This window comes from Carettochelys insculpta, chromosome 2, assembly GCF_033958435.1.
Source record: "Carettochelys insculpta isolate YL-2023 chromosome 2, ASM3395843v1, whole genome shotgun sequence".
In the NCBI taxonomy this organism is placed as follows: domain Eukaryota; kingdom Metazoa; phylum Chordata; order Testudines; family Carettochelyidae; genus Carettochelys; species Carettochelys insculpta.
In genome coordinates, this window is record NC_134138.1 from 273,982,654 (window position 1) to 274,002,174 (window position 19,521).

Genomic DNA, 19,521 nt, shown 5'->3' on the forward strand with positions numbered 1-19,521 from the left:
GTTCAGCAAAGGTGCACAGAGCCTCATGGGAACATCAGACCTAGGCTATATTTATAGTAGCAGCAAGATAAAAGAAAGCCTTGGTATAATGATGCCTCAGATACCTTGTGACTCTGTGTTTTCAATTTGTCACTAAAGCAGGCAAAATTGCATGTTAGAATGATGAATGTCTAATTTGTCTCATTCTTGAAAGAGCTGTAAAGCCAGAACAACTACATAAAGGTCAGTGGAGTTAAACCACTCAAAATCTTGCAAAGATGCACCTGTCATTCACCTGTATTCCTGGCTGACTGGCTACTTAATAGTACATTATCATGGTGGTATCTAAACAGTGCTGTTATAAGGTGCTATAAACATGTCTATGTAATATACAGGTTGAATCGCTCTAATCTGGAACTCTCACATCTGGCAACATCTATAATTGGGCCGGATTTTAATTAGCTGGGTGACCACATACCATGGGTGCGGCGAAGTTTCCTGTGGTCCCATAAAATTGGTTTCCAGCCGGTCCTGGTTCTCAGTGTTCTGTGCTGTTATTTAGCTGTAATTTATCCCTACATGTCTTCTAAGAGCCCAGTAAGCAGTGGAAGTGTTGGTAATGTGGTAGAAAATACCAACCTCCTCTTGTCAGGCAAATTTGTTTGGCACCAGTCAGGTTCCGAGGGTGCCAGACAAGAGAGGTTTAACCTGTATTTGTTTGTATTTTTGTCTTTCTGTCGCTGCTAGTCCCACTAATTGCACAGCTGACCCGAGCTAAAAGCAGCCCACAGTAGCTGTTATGTGGTAAATACTTGAGATTTAGAAGCTCTGAGTTTAGGCACGGCTGAAGTTATTATTCTTTCTTAGAGTGTTGCCCCCACACAGGCTGAGCTCAGAGCCCTGTCATGCTGGGTGCTTTGCCACACAGGATAAGAGACAGCCTTTCCTCCACTTACCTACAAGCTGAGCAGACATGGTAGACAGAAAGACTCTAATTTTACAGATGGGTCCCTGAGAGCTGCTGGCAGACCTGGAACTCAAACACAGCTCTCACAGGTACCAGCCTTAATATTTCCTGTGGTGTCAGCATGGAGCAGGGGACTGCAACTGTTACAGCTGCACTTTCTGCCATCATATGGGAGATCAACAGAGCCAGACGTGTGCCATGAAGCCTCTTACTACAGGACAAGCCCAAGAGAGAAACCAACAGAACACCACTAGCCATCACCTACAGTCCTCAGCTAAAACCTCTACAGCGCATCATCAGGGATTTACAACCCATCCTGGACAATGATCCCCCACTTTCACAGGCCTTGGGAGGCAGACCAGTCTTTGCCCACAGACAACCTGCCAACCTGAAGTAAATCCTCACCACCAACTATACACCTCACCACAGTCACTCTAACTCAGGGATCCATCCATGCAACAAACCTCGTTGCCAGCTCTGCCCGCATATCTACACCAGCAACACCATTACAGGACCTAACCAGATCAGCCACACCATCGTGGGTTCATTCAGCTGCACATCTACCAATATAATTTATGCCATCATGTGCCAGCAATGCCCCTCTGCTATATACATCGGACAAGCTGGACAGTCTCTACGTAAAAAAATAAACGCACACAAATCAGATATCAGAAATGGCAATATACAAAAACACGTAGGAGAGCACTTCAATCTCCCAGGCCACACAGTAGCAGACTTAAAAGTAGCTATCCTACAGCAAAGAAATTTCAGGACCAGACTCCAAAGAGAAATTTCTGAGCTACAATTCATCTGCAAATTCGACGCCCTCAGCTCTGGCTTAAACAAAGACTGTGAATGGCTGGCTAAATACAAAAGCAGCTGCCCCTCCCTTGGTGTTCACACCTCCAGATCAACTGCTGGTAGTAAGCCTCACCCTTGCTGACTGAGCTAACCTTGTTAACCCCACCCTTGCTGTGGCTTATTTATACCTGGCCCTGCAGATTTCCATGACCAGCATCTGATGAAGTGAGTCTGTGCTCACGAAAGCTCATGCTCAAAACTTTTCTGTTAGTCTATAAGGTGCCACAGGACCCTTCGTTGCTGTTACAGATCCAGACTAACACAGCTACCCCTCTGATCCTATAGACTACAAGTCCCAATATGCAACGCTCCAGCTTGCCACACCCCTGGAGCGTCTAGGCGCGCAGAGCTACTTGGTCCCGCTAATATATTTATGGCTGACCTGGAACAACGATTCCTCAGCTCTCATCCCCTATTACCACTCCTCTACTTAAGATACATTGATGACATCTTTATGATTTGGACCCATGGTACAGAAGCTCTAGAAGAATTCCACAGAGACTTTAACAATCTACACCCCACCATCAACTTATGCCTCAATTACAACATGCAAGAGATACATTTCCTGGACACTACAGTACTAATCAAGGATGGCCTGATCAGTACCACACTGTACCGAAAACCTACTCATCGCTATACTTATCTACACCCTTCTAGTTTCCATCCTGCACAAGTGACTAGATCCATTGTTTACAGTCAAGCTCTTAGGTACAATCGCATTTGCTCTGATCCAACTGACAGAAACCAAAAACTACAAGAACTTTACCAAATATTCATAAACCTGAATTACCCACCAGGAGAAGTAAAAAAACAAATCGACAGGGCCAGACGCATACCCAGAAACCAGCTACTCCAAGATCAGCCCAAAAAAGCCAAGAACAGAACACCACTGGTCATCACTTACAGCCCCCAACTCAGACCACTGCAACAAATTATTAAAGACCTACAACCTATCCTTAATCAGGATGCTACACTCCAGAAGGCCCTGGGTGACATGCCTGTTCCCTCCTACAGACAACCTCCCAACCTCATGAGGATCCTTACTAACCGCCACAGTCTATACCCCAGGAACACCAGTCCTGGAACCTTTCCCTGCAACAAAGCCCGCTGCCAGCTTTGTCCACATATCTCTTCTGGAAATACCATCACTGGACCTAACCAGGTTACTCACAGAATCACGGGCACTTTCTCATGCTCCTCTACTAACATCATATATGCCATCATGTGCCAACAATGCCCAGATGCTTTGTATATTGGACAGACTTCTCACTCCCTTAGACAAAGGGTCAACGGGCACAAAACAGACATCAAAACACTCCAGATCCACAAACCAGTGAGTCAACATTTTAATGGACTGGGCCATTCTGTCAACGACCTCAAGGGATGTGTGTTACTGAAGAGACGTTATCGCTCCGCTTTAGAAAGAGAAGTGGACGAACTGACATTTATATTCAAATTCGGCACATTAACACATGGTTTAAATCGTGATGGGAACTTTCTGAGTCACTACAGGGGCTCGTCTGCATACTCGACTCAGTCTAATTCTTGACCTTCCCCCCCACCCCTCCACTCTCTGATCTGCTCACCTTGATTATCTTTTTCTGACTTGTCCTCCTCGCTTACTGTTTCTGGTTCTCTGTGTCTTAAATATTGCGTCTCTTCTGGTCTGGATACGGTCTGAAGAAGTGGGTCTGTCCCACGGAAGCTCACCTAATAAACCATTTTGCTAGTCTTTAAAGTGCTACTTGACGGCTTTTTGTGTCGATGGTGCATAGACCAGCGCGGCTCCCTCTCTGTTACCGCCCCCTGCTCGTGAAGGTCAACAAAAAAAACCCGCCGGCGCTCAACGGGCTCATCTGCAATTCTAGTGGTCCGGTCTCCTGCCAAACAAACAATTCAGGGGGCGGGAGGAAAGACGTTTCAGCAGATTTCAATTGGTCCTGCGCTTGCCGAGTCTTCTATGCTATTGGTCAGAACCGGCGAGTGCGAGGAGGATAGCCGAACCTTGCGTGGGTTGCGGGCAAAAAAACGTCCCGACGTTTTATTGGTCTTTCACAGGGTAAAACGATGAGGCTTGGTGATTGGCCGCCTGGAGAGCAGAGTCCTATTCCTAGTGGTGAGTGTCTGTGGCGTTCAGCTCAGGGAGGGGCGGGAAAGGAAAAGAGTCCAGTTGTGATTGGTCGCATTTTTTGTTCATCAGGTTACCTCTTCCTCAAAGAAGTAGGCGGGCCGAATGTCTGGGACACGCCTTCTGATTGGTGGGCTCAGGTTTGGCGCCAGCTTCGGGTGTGTGGTGGGGGAGAGAGAGCGCGCGCGCGCGCGCCCTGGCTGCGGGGTGTTCTGTACGGGTGGCGAGGCGGGTCAGAGCGTGGGGATCGCGCTGACAGTAGGAGCCGCTCGGGTCCGCTCCCACCCCAGCCGGCCGCATGGATCCCAGTCCCTCCCCACCGAGCTCCCACCGTCGCCGCCTTCTCCTGCCGCAGCTCCCGGCCGCCGGGCCCGGCGTGGTCAAGTCCCTGTTCCCCGCCGAGCTCTCCCCGGTCTCTGGCCTCAGTCTCACCATGAAGCAGCTGCAGGGCCTTGGCTACAGGTGAGACCGACCGGGCCAGCCCCCGCCCCGTGCCACCCTGGTGCCTGGTCCCTTCATGACCCGCCTGCAGCTCCCTGCGTGTGTGTTCATCTCTTCACCCACAGGGGCCCAGGCTCGCCCTGCGCCCCTGAGCCTCTTTCCTGGCTGTCCGGACATCTCCACGAGAGCCCTGTGACTGACCCTGCAGCCCTCAGCCTCCCCTCCCCCCGACTGTCTGCCTATTTCCACCACAGGGACCCAGACCTGCTCTGCAGCCCTTATCCCCTCTTCCCGGGCTCTCTGCCCCACCCCTGGGCCCTGTGACTGGTCCTGCACCCTTCAGATTCTCCCCATCCTCCTCCCACGGGCTGCCCACCTTCCTCTCTCACAGGGACCCATGACCTGCCCCTGCAGCCCTCCAGATGTCTGCATACTTTGTCTCTCACATGCTCCCTGTTCCTGCCCCCCGTACAGCCCCTTGGTGTGCCTTCTTACCCCCCCCCCCACATATGGCACCCCTGTGACTCCAACCCTTCAGCCCCCATAGCTTCCTGGTACCTTTCCCCACATGGCTCCCCTAGCCCCTCAGGTGCATGTTCCCCTCCCCCATGTGTGGGTCCAAGGACTCTACCATAGAGTTGCCTCAGAGTTCCCCCACTGGGTCCTACCTTTTCAGCCCCCATAACCTTCTGTCCTCCTCCAGGCATGGCTTGTAGGACTCTACTTCCTCATGGTTCCCCAGACTCCACCCATGCTGCTGCTCAGAACCCATTTGTGCTTGCCTCCATATGGGCCCCATAACCTCATCCTTTCAGCTTCGATAGACACTTTAGTGCCTGCCATGAGCCCACCCTTGCAGTCTCCATAGCCCCCAGTGCACGTCCCCTCCCCTGACATATGGCTTCCAGGAACCCAACCCTGCTGCCTTGTGTCTGCCTCCCAAGACCTTCTCTGCAGCCCCCAGTGCTCTTTTGTAACTGCTGCCATGTGGCCCCTGTAACTGCACCCCTGTAGCTTCCATGGTGCATGCTCCCTGACCCTGCAGTCTCCATAGTCCCTGGTGCTTGTCCCTTCCCATGTGTGTGGTTCCTTGGACCCCACCTCTGTAGCCTCCCTCCCCCCAGACTTCTTGTACCTGCATCACTCCCTCCCACATGGCTCTCATGAACCCTGCTTACTACCCATATGCAGCATTTATGACTTCCGGTGTCTGCCTGTATGTCCAAGATATGTACCCCATGATAGCACCCTTGTAACCACTGTAGTCCTCTGTTGCTTCTCTCCAGCTTGTTACTCCACACATACAACTCCCATGTCCTCCTATTGTCTGCCCACTTCCCATATGTTGTAGCCCCTGAATTTATCCTTGCAATGCCCCCATGCGGCCCCACGTGATCTTCATATGATTCCTAGTTGCTTCCACCTCTCCCACAGGGTCCCCATATGTGTCTTCTGAACAGCTCCCATGACTCAAGCCTTGCCCCATCCCAGCTAGGCCTTTATTTTCCTGGCACTACTCATGGTACCTGGCCTTCCAGATCTCTCTAATCCTCCATATGCCATTTCTGTCTCTCTATGCAACCCTTATCTTGCCCTGGCAACTCCACCTGGTCCTTACAGCTCTCTATTCCTTCTCATGCAGCCCATATGATCCCATCTTGGTAACTCCTCAACTTTCCCTGCCTCCTATTTCCATTCTGTAGGATCCCAGACCCCTGCGGCCTTCCCATCCCACCCCCCAGTGCCCCAAACAACACCAGACATCCCCTGCATTGGTAACTCTGCACACTCCACTTTCCATCTTCTTGCCTCAATCCCTGCATTCTATTATACTACAACCTTTCACTTCCCAAAGCCTCCTGAACACATACTGTGTATCCCTTCCTTTACCCCACACAGACTAGTGTCTGACTCATACCATGCAAAGTCCTCCCCATTACTGTCTCAATGTTTCTGTCCTTTCTCTGTACTGAAGTAACTGAGACTGTAAATTAGTTATAATGGGCCCAGTGTGTAGGTTGGATACCATTAGCTTACCAGGAATGAATCTGCCCATTGTGTTAGTTCAGCCTGTTCTACCCCACCCATTTAGGTTTGTACACATGCTTAACATGTGTTCTTGTAGGGCAGATGGTGTTATTGTTCACAGAGGCATGTTGAGTTTTGTAGCATCTTCAGATGTGAAGATTTTGCAACTACCTCTCAAACAAGACTAGTTTGGAGTCTCCTTGGTCATTAGTGCATCTTCAATGCAGTTTTGTAAACTGAGCATCAAGGTCATATAGGCACAAAATCTGTTCATTTCACCTCCCCCAGGATTGGCAGTAATATTGGGGGGAAGAAGGGTGATTTAATCACTAATCAATGATTACTCATTATGAGCAGTGTTTCCTCTAATTTTTTCCATCTATAGGTGGAATAAATTTTGTTATGTGCATTGAGGCATGTGCAGATGTGCACATTAATAGACACATGCTGCCAGCTGTGGACACTGCTAATCAGCTGGGCAGCATCTGACTCTCTCCTGAGCGGCTACCCAATAACTCAGCTTACTTGGAACACTAATCTAAGCAAAATTTGCCCATGTGCATAGGGCATCACAAGACATAGCATTTAAATCTTACTTGAAACCTAACTGGAGGCAGAGGGGCATAAGTGGTGTAAAGCTTTTTTTTACATGACCCTCTACACAGGGATCAATTTCACCCTGTGGATAAGTGGAACTTTGAAAGTCTTAAAAATTTTCTCCAATCATTCATTCTCTTCCAGGAAATAAAGGAATTAACCGTGATTATTTGGGTTGGGTTGTTGTCACTACACCACCTCTACATGGCTCTTTGATGAACAATATTATACCTATGAATTCATTCCATGTTATAGTACTCCATCATACATTGCAATTTTGCTTAAACTCACAATTTTATTTCAAGTTTTGATATTTGGGATTTATTTCAAGACCCAGCTACTGGAAGCGTGAGTTTAGAAGGGAATCTCAACTTAAATTGGAAAAAATGTAGCTTCTAGCTCTGATACACACTTAGAAAAACTTAATCTTGATGCAGGTGTATCTGTATGACATGAAAACCTGAAGGCAAAGAATCTCAAATATATTTATCATTTTTGAGGTCTGATTTTTAACTCTTGGGTTAGCTATACTTCATTTGTACAGCTATGATGCCCCATGCGCTAACATAAATAAGGGTTAATTGCTTCCAAAGCATTGATGAAAGTCCAGCCTACATCATTAAGTCCAGGCATGTTGGCAGGAGTGTGCTGAAAGTTGTATTGTTGCTACCTGTGCTGTGTCCATTATGGTTATTCAAAATTTCAACCTGCAGGATTGTTAAACTGGCACCTTCCTGCATTGTCCATTACATAAACTTATCAAGCATCATTCCAGTTGGTGCTCATTTAGAGTTTTTCTGCATTTTAAACCTATTGTGGCAGTTCTGGTCTGAAATGTTTAGTAAAATAACTCCTTTTTTAATCTTTACAGTGAGTATGAGAATTCTGTGCAAATGCTGGGAACAAGGAACAGTAACAATCTACAAAGAACAGACTCGTCAGAATCTACTGATTCAGGTTACTTTTTAATCCACATATAAGTACTAAGGAATGAAAAAAACTTTATATCCTCTTGCCCTGTATTATGAAGAGCAATTTTCAGATTTAAGAGGAAGCTAATACTATGTGTTTGCATAATTCACTGCACCTACAATTTATTCTAGCAACCCTTCTGAAAGGAAAGGGAGGTAGAATAAAATGTAGAAACTTGAGTAAAGAGGTTAAGTGACTTGTTTGGCATCATACAGTAAATGGCAGAACCAGTGTGAAGAATCAGTTCTGGCTCCAATTCACTGATTCCCTCTGTAAACAATTGGCTGGCAAACATATCTGTCCTATGTTAATTTATGGTTGCTGACAATCAAGAGGCAATGGTTTAAGGAGCTAAGAAATGGAATTCAAATACATATGCTCCTTGGAATCATAATTGAGTTCTTAGCAGAATTGACTGCTTTTTATCTTACTGTGGTACATCAACTTCATGAATACAACTTTCATGTCGGTGGTCTTGATTATGACCTTGAACCCTGATTGTGTGATTTGCATAGTCACTAGAATTCATGGGGTATTAAGAGGATCTGTGTACAAAACCATCATGTTTACACCTATTGGTGGCGTACGGTGCGCTTCTGGTTGTCCAACTAGCTGTTGTCCTTGCACCTTAGAGATATATAGAACCAGTGAAATGCAGAACATGAAGTGTTTTGTGATAGGAAGCAGTAGATCAGTGTATATATTGTTTAGAGAGTTATGGTTATCTAATGTTTCTAACATCCTACGGGTTTCATGGTACTCTATTAATGCTACTGAGCATAGGGAAATGGCTTTCTCTTCATGTGTTTTGTCTTGTGTGGTTCCATGACTGTTCAAGGTACTCTAGACTACAGATGGACCATCCACCATCAGACACAAAATGAGTGTAGAATGAATCAGCAAGGCATGGAGATGTAGGTAGAAGCATGCTGGGTTTTGTCACAGTAATTCTTTTAAGGCATAGGCCTTTGAAAAAGTTTTTATAACCTTAAACCTATCAGAAGCAGCTGCTTTGCTCTAGTGCATCATGTGACTTTTATATATCAATAAGATGGTAATTTGCTACCTCAGTACTGATTTCTTATGAAGGCTTTTTTGGTAGATGACTGTGTGAGGTGTTCTAATATTACCTACTGGGGAAGAGGTATAATAAGGGCATGACTAAAGCCTGCATGTAGCAAGCAATCAGTTGGCTGGACTAACGTGCAAAGGAATGGTAATTTGTTAGTCTGTGAAAAACAGACCAAAATATTAGTTAGGGTATGGTTCTAAAGCAGTATGTTGCTATCCTGTGAAACGGTGTGTCATATAAGGCAGTATGGTGGTATCTTTTTATTCCTCCTATTCTCACTCACCCCAAAAGCCCAGTACCAATGCCTGTAGTCAGAAGTAGTAACAGGGTGATACTCAAAACTCTGTCTTCCCTCATCACACCTACCCCCGACTCCAAGACTTGGAGTAGTAGATAAGTTATAGACCCGATCTCTGATTCTCTTTCTCTCTCTCCATGGCAAAATGTTTGGAGGCAAGAGGATTTAAGATGCCTCACTAATAGTAACCTGGGTTTTATATTTTCAATACCAAAAACCATTTTTATCTTTGACAGGATACTGTCTGGAATCTCCCGATCCCACGAACTCAGATGTTGACGAAACGTATGTAAAAATATGCTAAACTTCTGGCATTTTATACTCTACCATTAACTGCTAAATGTGGGTGAATGGGAGGCTTGATCTGAAACTTCTGTGGTTAGTGCATGAAAAATGGGTTTTTGTCACTTAATCTCCTTGAATTGTATATCTTGGCACATGACAGTTTAGGATTTTTCGTCACACTATAACATGGCTGAGGCTATTTAACAGTCTTATATCTAAGTTAATTTGTTGCCCAGTGAAAAGTGTGTATTTCTGAGGACCCTAGATGCTGAGCATCACATGGGCACTTAAATGCAGCCCTCGGACTCCTAAACAAACTTGCATGCAGCTTGTAGTTTTCATTAAATACTCAGCTATACTACTTGCTTGTATCGGAGGGGTAGCCGTGTTAGTCTGGATCTGTAACAGCAACGAAGGGTCCTGTGGCACCTTATAGACTAACAGAAAAATTTTGAGCGTGAGCTTTTGTGAGCACAGACTCACTTCATCACCAGCATCTGATGAAGTGAGTCTGTGCTCACAAAAGCTCATGGTCAAAACTTTTGTGTTAGTCTATAAGGTGCCACAGGATCCTTTGTTGCTGTTGCTTGCTTGTATGTGCATCTTAACTGATGGCTAACAACAATGGCTTGTTCTGAGTTTTCTACCTGTGGTATGCCCTGACCTTTCAAGTAAAGGGGAGATGATGGGATTTTGGATACACTTGGTCTTTTAGCCATTTCTCATGGAGAATGTCTGTTTCCATTTGGGCTAATCTGCTGTTAATACTCTCCTGAATTAGGAAACACTAACTAGTCGCTTAGGGGATACTGGGTTTAGTCCTCCAGGCCAGCTGAGACAGTAAGTCTCTAGGGGTAGGCCTACACTACAGGAAAAGGTCAAATTAAGGTACACAATTTCAGCTACATCAATTACATAGCTAAAGGTGATGTTCTGTGCTGTGTCCGCTAAAGGAGGTTGACAGAGAGTGTGCACTCCTGTCGACTTCTCTTATGCCTAATAGGGGGCAGGATTACCATGGTCAACAGGGGCACCCTCTAATTCAATTTAGCGAGTTCCCACTAGGCGCATCAGGGTTGATCTTTCCTGTTAAGGAAACAAAGAGCAAGACTGCCTGCTGTTCTTTATGCCATGTCTATGCATTCACCTCTGCAGTAGCACAGCTGTACCAGTGCAGCAGCAGGTGTGGTAAGGATGCTCTTTGCTGATGAGAGAAAGTTCTCTTGTTTGCATAACAAAACACCCCTGCAAGTGACAGAAGTGTTAGTGGGAGAAGTTTGCCCATCATTAGAGCCCTGCAAATTCACAGATACCCACAATTCATTTTTGTGCTTATTGGAGTGGATGCAGATACTACAAAGAATTCTACATAGTTGCTTGTCCTGCTCTGCCCTGCCAACCTCCCCTACTTGGTGGGGAGGCAAGGTAAGGGCACTCCTGCGGAGGAGCATGGTTGGGGTGGGGTGTTTGTTCCTCTGTCTAGTAAGAGCGCCTGGCGAAACAGGCAAACACCCTGACCATGTTCCTTTGCAGGACTGCCTTGACCCCGTTCCCCAGTAGTAGGCCTTGGTGGAGCAGAGAGGGAGAAGAGCCCTGCCCTGATCATGCTTCTCCTTAGGAGCAGCCCAACCCTGCTCCCCCTTAGGAGCACCTGGTAGAGAGCAGAGCTGGACGAGACTCTTGCCTTGGCCCTGTTCCCTGGTAGCAGTGCCTCACAGGGCAAAGTGGAACATAGGCACTCCTCCTGGGAGCGAGGTGCTGTGAGACCACTTGGTGCTGCTTAGGTGTGAATGAAGATACACATAAAAGGCTGGGAGCAGATTGTGGATTGGATGCACATCCATGTTTTTTATACCCATGGGTTGCTTGCAGGGTGTGGGATGTGCGTGTTTTGTTGACACACTTTATGGTAGGATAAGATGGAGTATAGACGCAATTCTCAATCTTTTTATTTCTCAGGCCCCTTCTGCATGCTGTAATAATTCCACAGTCCACTTGTGCCACAACCAATGGTTTCTGCTTATGAAAGCACTGGGGGATAGCAAGGAGAGCAATTGCCTGGGGGCCCATGCCACAGGGACTTGGTGAAGCTAAATTGCTCAGGTTTTGACTTTAGCCCTGTGGGGGAGCTCAGGACCTTGGGCTTCTGCTTTCTGCCTGAGCAAGTCTGATACTGGCCCCACTTGGTGGATCCCCTGAAACCTGCCTATGACCCCCAAGAGAACCCTGGATTCTTGGTTGAGAGCTGCTGGTATAGACATAGCTTTATTGCTAATTCATAATCCTAATCTGAACTACTTAGGTGTTGTTTAAACTCAGAGTTATATAACACATGTTGCCACTGCTTGTTGCAAACTTCTGAACCTCAGGCTAATTAATGTCCTTTGCCTTTTTCAGCTTTGAGAAAACAGTTATAGACTGTAGCAGACTTACTAAGTGAGTACATGTTTAATTTAACATCCTTCTTTGATCAGTGATCTATTAAATTAAACCACTAGCTAGTTCAGTTTTGCATTGGAAAATCTGAGTTTGTTGCCAGTTACTGTTAATAGCTTTTCAGATTAAATGTCAAAGTAAAATTTGTTTGTTTTTTGGTCTGTCTTCTCATTGCAGTGTTCAGCTGCCCATCAGAAGAATACGTTCCCTCCCAGTAAGTGTGGGGAATTTTTGACTTTCATGAGAGAGTTTCAGTATTAAGTGCTACCCTGCTTATCTGTACCCACTTTATCAGAAGATATCAAGCCATACTCATTAATCTTCGAGTTCTAAGAATCTGGTGTTGCTTGTTGCTTGAAATTAAGATACAGTAAACCCCCTAGATACGTGCAACCAAGTTATGTGTGTCTCAGGTTAATGCAACTGCAGCTCCAGACAGGAGAGGTTTTCCTGCTCCTGTCAGTGGTGGCAGCTGCTCCTGTCTTTGGTGGCATCCATGAGTCAGGCTCACAGCTGCCATCACTGATAGGCATGGGGAAACTGCTGAGGGCACTAGCCCTGGTCAGTTTCCTGGCTCCCCTCCACTCGCTGGAGCCAGGAAAGCAACCAGGGCTGGTGTCCTCATCAGTTTCCTGTCCTCCCCTGAGCTGTGTGGGAAACTTGACTTACACGGCAGTTGTGAGAATGCAATCCCTATGTAAGTCTGGGGGTCTACTGTAATAGAAATGCATAGGCTATGATCCATTTCAAGATTAAAATGTAATCTGTTATGTTCAATAAGGCAACCTGTCACTAGTTTTATGTAGAAGTATTGCGTGCTGGGACCTCTTGTCTGCATGTGCTACATGTCTCTGTCTGGCCCTTGTTTTTTAACACCATTTGTGTCGTTTTGTGCAAATTTGAGTATTGCAACCTTTTTATAGTTTTGACAGGTTGTTAGCTGGCCTCTCAGTTGCACAAAATTTGGGGGTCTGGTTGATACTGAGCAGGATTTGCCATCTCAATTTTATAGCAGAAACTTCTGGGGTCTAGTCCTGCTCTGAAGAGGAGCAACTCAGATTCATTGGATTGTGATGGTTTTCACCTGACTGAACCAGATGACAACAAAGAGAATGTAAGTTTAACTCACTCTATGCATCTCTGAAGTAATGTAATGTGAGAAGTTGTATCCAGGAAGCTCTGACTTGTGGTAGGATGGGGCTTGATGCATAGCGATAATTCCTTATTGGGGAGGAGGTACATAGTGAGTGTTTGATATGATAGGTAAGTTCTTTCTTCTTTGAACTGTGGCATTCTTAAATTTTTCAATGGTTTGTCTTGCAAAATTTGCACTTATCTGGTGCAAAAGAAGACTTTCCACTTTCCTCTATCACCATACCTAAGAGATTATTTTTGCTAGGTGCTGTACAAATGCAGAACAAAACACTTCAAGATAAAAGGAAATATACAATTATTGTCATTCAGCCTGATGGGTAATGGTTTAGTCTAAATGTTACAGTTTTAAGCATTGTGGCAAAGAGTTCTTAAACGGGATTTGAAGCAATACACTTCAGTGGCATAGTAGATGTTTAAGGGTGGGGTGCATAGGCATGAAGCATAGCAAGCGAGAAAGTATGAAGGTACTTGTTTGGAAATCTGACGAGTGGGCAGTGGAGGCTAACATCTGCACTGTAAATACTGAATGACATGATAGGATGTGGATTAGGTTGTGAAAGGCCTTAAACATGGAGACAAGTAACTCATGTTTAATATGATAGAAAAGGGGGAGTCACTAGAGGGATTGAGAGAGGGAGGCAAAGTCAGAACTGTAAGTTGAAAAATCATCTTTGCAGCAGCATTATGAATGGGTATGAGCCAGGCAACACTGTATTTGTCAAGGACAGAGAAAACATTTGAGTAATGAAGATGCAAGCCTGGCTGAGGGTTTTATCTGTTTGGATGTTTGGAAAAGACCATATCTAAGGCTGCATCTACATTACCAGATAAAATTGAATTTAAAGTAGTTAGCTCCATATTAAAACATCAGTCTTCACTGTAAATACCATTAGCTCGATAACAATATTGATATTTCAGGATGGGTATAGCATCAATTTTGAATTTAAAATGCCTAATAAGGGCTAGTGTGGAAGCGCCATGTCTTTAATTCGAATTTATTAGCCTCCAGAAGTGTTCTTTATGTATCCTACAAAGTTATGTGGTAACCCTCCATGTATGGCTGCTTCCTTCTGCACTGCTCTCCATCCGGGTGTGTAGGAAGAAAGTCACAGGAAGCCTGTGAATTTCTGATAGAATTTGAATTTGAACTCTGCAGCACCCAGGCCTGCAAATATAAATGGCCGGACGTGCGGCTGATGGAAACAAGCAGGGGTGAGCAGGGGTGGTAGCACAGCTGCCCACTGCTGTGCCAATGTCTGCAGAGGATGCTCAGCACAGGGAACCTGGGTGGCTTTGTAGGTGGTCTGAATTCTGTTCCTGGGTGCTCTGAATTCTGGGACAGTGCTTTGCATTCTGAGATTCTAACATGAAACGCTTACAAGCAACTGGGGCTAAGGAATGGAGGGATAGGTACCCACAATGCACTGCTCATGCTGTCGCACTTACATAGGGCAATGGGGATGCAGAAACTTAAAATGGAAAAACAATGGGTTGAATTTCAAGGTTCGTGAACACTTAAATTTTTAATAAATTCGATTTTTAACCTCATTTTTATGAATTCGAATTTATCTCATAGTGTAGACATAGCTTAGAGAAGTTAAGCAGAGAGGATGAGCAAGACTTAGATTTAGCTTTGATTTGAGGTCCAAGTTAAATATGATAACCTTGTGACAGGTAGGATAGTGTTATCATCCAGTGGGTAGAAGCAGTTAGGAGAAGAGCTCTGGTTTAGTCATGTTGAGCTTGAGTTGGTGGTGAGATGTCTATGAAGAAAACATCAGGATAAGATTTTAGTTTGGACAAAAAGAGACTGGTTTGGAACAGTGAGAGAGAGAGAGAGATCTGAGCCATCAGCACAGAGATATTTGAATTTTTGTGAATTAGATTATCGAATGATAGGGCATACAAAGAGAAGAAAAGGGAACCAAAGACAGCCCATCGAGCCACACATTGGAGGGTGGATTAGGAGGATCTGCTGAAGATGCACTTAGAGAGACAGGAGGAAAACTAGGAGAGAAGAGAGTCACGAAAGCCAAGAGGGGACAAAATTTCAAGAGCAGGATCCTGATTGACTATGTCAAAGGCAGCTGCCTGGTCAAGGAGGAAGGGAGGTGAACATGTTCTGAGTTTTGACCTGGGGAAGATTGATGAGAGCTGTTTCAGTTGAGTGCAAGGGACAGAAACCAGGTTGGAGACAATCTAGGATGGAATTGGAGGAGAGGAACTGTGGATGCTGGCTGTCAACAGCACATTTAATGAGCTTAAAAATAAGATAGATGAGAACTGAGACAGTAGTAGAAGAGGTTAGTGGGGGTAAAAGATGCTTTGTGTTTCTTGTTTTGTTCTGTTTTTTTTTTTAAATGGGAGAAATACAAGTATTAGGAGGTGAAAGAAGAGAGTGAGAGATTGAGGAGGAATGTAGGCATGGGTTTGAGTGTGAGCATAAGAGATCAGAAAATGGATTGGGGTCACTAGGACAAGTGAACAGATAAAAGGAGGAAAGCAGATGAGAAGTGTTGCCTCTCATTGTGAAGGAGGAGAATTATAGGAGGAGGCAGGGAGCCATGTTCCCTCTAACTTTTTCCATCCATGGACAGAATAAATTTTGTGTGCACTGCCCATAAAAACACATGCTACCCCCACTGGGTACTTGTGGGCACTCTGCTAATCAGCTGGGTGGCACCTAAATCTCCTCTGTAAGGTGAGCGCTTGGGCAGCCAACCAGGAAACACTGACAGGAAGGCAAGGGGAAGAGGAAGGACATGTCACATGTTGTTCATTTTCTCTTAGACGAAATCAGTGAGAATCTGTGTGGAGAGAGAATGTGAAGATTTGAAGCATGAGTCAAAGGTGGTAGAAAAGCCAGCTGGGATTGAGATTTAGTTAGAGAACTAGATTCCTCTTGTGAGGAAGATGGTAGAACTGAAGGAAAGAAGAAATTTCTAAAGGAAGAAGTTAGCCTGTTCCCAGAATTTCTGCTCAAGACTTTCCACACATGAGAATAGGATTTAGGAAGTGGATGTTGGAGATGAACAAGAGCCCAATTTTGGCAGACCTTGTGATGGGGGAGAGAGACAGCACTCCTATAAAAACAGTAGTGAAAGCGGATTAGAAATTGTTAGTGCTAGAGACTGGAAGTCACAGAAAGGTTGAGTGAGAAGGCATGGGCTCATGAGTCGTGCTGAGGATCATGTGGTGATTGAAACGTGCGAACTCGGCAACAGAGATCAGAGAACATAGTGCCTCTTGAAGACCAAGCCAAGTGAATGGCCCTTTTGGTGAGTGGGAGAATTGAACTAGGTCTGCAGGGTGAATGAAGAGCTGTAGGTGAGGGAATGTACAGCTGGAGGGTTGGATGTGTCGTCAGCGTGGGAGCTGAAGCTACCAAGGATAAATATGGGGAGATAGAGAGGAAAAGAACCAGAAGTTGGAATTGGAGAGGAAGGCTGATGCAGGGGGTAGTTGGGTCGGTGATCTTGACAGCAACATGGAAGGAGAGAAGAACAGATGCAGTGCTGTTCAAATGCAGGCAGGGGAGAGAGGGATGGGAAACATCAGGAACTGGAGGGAAGCCTAACCCCCCACCGGAATCTGGTCTGTAGTGTTTAGGTGAGGAAGGATCTCTGTAGGAGCACAGTTGCAGAGACAGCATCAGATGAAGGAATCCTGGGTTCTGGGAGAGAAATGAAGAGGTGAATGATTGACATCTGGTTAGGGAAACAAGATGGGTGAGGCAATATGTTATTGGATTAACTTCTCTTGTGGAAGGGACAAGCATTGCTTCACAGATCTCCTTATAGATGGACTGGGCATTCGATAGCAAGGAGCAGATGGGCATGATGCTAAGAGTGGTGGCGTGCAAGTGGACACATGGAGGAGTGTAGAAAGAAGCAGGGCACCAGTTGGAGCAGATGTTGCCAGGAATGAGGGGGAGGAAGTGGATGTGAGATCTATATTCTAATTAAAAGAAAGGGGAGGATTGGGTGTGGAGGAGAGTAAGCAAAGGTGGAGCTATAAAGATGTGACGGTAACTGGGAAGGGGAGATGGATGCTCCCTAATTCTTGTACCTTATTAAAATGGAAGATTGTTCTTGGACCACTTCATCTCTTTACTAGGTGTGTTTCTATCTCAAACCAAATCTGCAGAGAATGGACCCTAATCTAAGTAGGATGTCACAGAATCACAGGGCTGGAAGGGACCTCAGGAGGTCATCTAGTCCAGCCCCTGCTTCAAGCAGGATCAACCCCCACTAAGTCATCCCAGCCAGGACCTTGTCCAGCTGGGACTTAAAAACCTCAAGGGATGGAGAGTCCACCACCTTTCTAGGCAACGCATTCCAATCCTTCACCACCTGCCTGGTGAAGTAGTTTTTCCTAATATCTAACCTACACCTCTCCCTCTTCAACTTCAGACCATTAGTCCTTGTTCTGCCATCTGACACCACTGAGAACAGTTTCTCACCCTCCTCTTTAGAGCTCCCCTTCAGGAAGTTGAAGGCTGCTATTAAATCACCTCTAAGTCTTCTCTTCTGTAAACTAAACAAGCCCAAATCCCTCAGCCTCTCCTCATAGGTGTTGTGCTCCAGACCCTTAATCATTTTTGTTGCCCTTTGCTGAACCTGCTCCAGCAAATCCAGCATCCTTTTTATACTGGGGGGCCCAAAACTGGACACACATTCCAGATGCGGCTTCACCAGTGCCGAATAAAGAGGAATAACTGCTTCTCTAGATCTGCTCGAAATGCTCCTCCTAATGCACCCCAGTATGCCGTTAGCCTTCTTGGCTACACGGGCACACTGTTTACTCATATCCAGTGTTTCATCCACCGTAACCCCTAGGTCCCTTTCCATCGTACTGCTGCTCAGCCAGTCGGTCCCCAGCCTGTAACAATGCTTGGAATTCTTCCGCCCCAGGTGCAGGACTCTACACTTCTCCTTATTGAACCGCATCAGATTTCTTTTGATTTTTTTTTTTGATCAGATGTCCTACATTCACAAATGATCTAGAGTCCAAACCTGCTGCTTTGTCAGATCTTTAACGTTCAAGGTTTTTCCTGCTAGTTAGCATATGTTTCTATGATTACTGGCTCTCCAGACAATTGCCTTATGAGGCAGCAATCAACCTGTAAACATCTGCGATTTCATTAAACTGAGAGAGTAAATTAAATCTTTAAGAAACTTGTCCAGCGCTATTGAGTCCTACTGGCTGTGAATTTGATCAATGAAGTAATCTTACAAGGGTTCAAATTTCTGCAGAAACATCTTTCATTTTCAGGAGTAATGGGAGGAGGGTGCAGCTTGTCCTACAGCAGCAAGTTTATTCTAGTAATTTAGGAACAGGTTTGGCTTCCTTTGAATGATTAGACCGGACTCCTTTGCTGAAAAGTTGACAGATGCAGGACTGACAGTTGTATGTAGAGGACATTCAGAGGAAATGTCTGATTCTTGTATGTTAATTACTCTAATAACTTTCCTTTAGAAATGCACATATTCTGAAAGACTTACTTATTTCTTTGGCCTGCAATGAGCTGAGTTCAAAAAATATGGGGTGGGGTGTTAAAATACCTACGCAGTGGCAGAGCTTTCAACTTCTTGACTTAATTTGTTTGATAAAATGCTTGTCTTGTTCCTTTTAATTAAGGAATCCTTTGAGTTTAAGAAACCAAACAGGCCCGCTTCTCGTAGTTGTCTGCGTGTCCGTTCCCTTGAAGGTGGAAAAGATGTCTTTGGGCAAAGACAGAATTCTGCCCCAGCTCGGATGGTATGTATCAGGGTGACTTTAGCAACTAACCCTCTGCTTTGCCTTTGACTTGCTTTGTTCTAGGAGGAAAAGCCACTGAAGTAGTGGTATTGATACATGCTCTGGGGTTGGGGGAGTGCAGAATCACCAACTATCTTCTGTATTTTTGTTGATAACAAACTGAGCTGGAAAATACCCAACCAGCTTTCAGACTTAAAGTGGGAAAATCTCATTTTGCCATGTGAACTGAGACTTTAAGATGGGAATCATCAAGGGGTGTTACCATGATGCCACTAATAGTTATTGTCAATAATCCTTAATCCAGTTTACTTCAAATTACAATAAATCAAGTGACCTGGATATATAATAAGGCCTATACTGGGTGACTCTTTTTATTGTGTTCCTGGTTCCGCCATGAAGTAGACATGCTTTTAGGTGCCTTTAAAAGAATGAAATTGGAAATTGCATTTATAATATGGGAAGGTGTATCCTGTGGCAAGTTATGTGATTGGCTGGACATCCAGGAAAAAGGCCAAGGCCACGGTCTGTAAGCAGAGAACTGG

General features: G+C 45.2%; 1 protein-coding gene across 1 annotated transcript in view; it reads left to right on the forward strand.

The window, feature by feature from the left end:
* The first annotated feature begins 4,191 nt into the window (after positions 1-4,191).
* The window catches only part of CDC25A (cell division cycle 25A), a 29,350-nt gene continuing 14,020 nt past the window's right edge, over positions 4,192-19,521 (forward strand). The window contains exons 1-7 of the mRNA XM_074985226.1: positions 4,192-4,397; positions 7,873-7,958; positions 9,580-9,628; positions 12,026-12,064; positions 12,242-12,278; positions 13,077-13,178; positions 18,860-18,979. Of these exons, the coding sequence (XP_074841327.1) occupies positions 4,234-4,397; positions 7,873-7,958; positions 9,580-9,628; positions 12,026-12,064; positions 12,242-12,278; positions 13,077-13,178; positions 18,860-18,979 (597 nt within the window). The 5' untranslated portion in view covers positions 4,192-4,233. The remainder of the gene's footprint in view (positions 4,398-7,872; positions 7,959-9,579; positions 9,629-12,025; positions 12,065-12,241; positions 12,279-13,076; positions 13,179-18,859; positions 18,980-19,521) is intronic.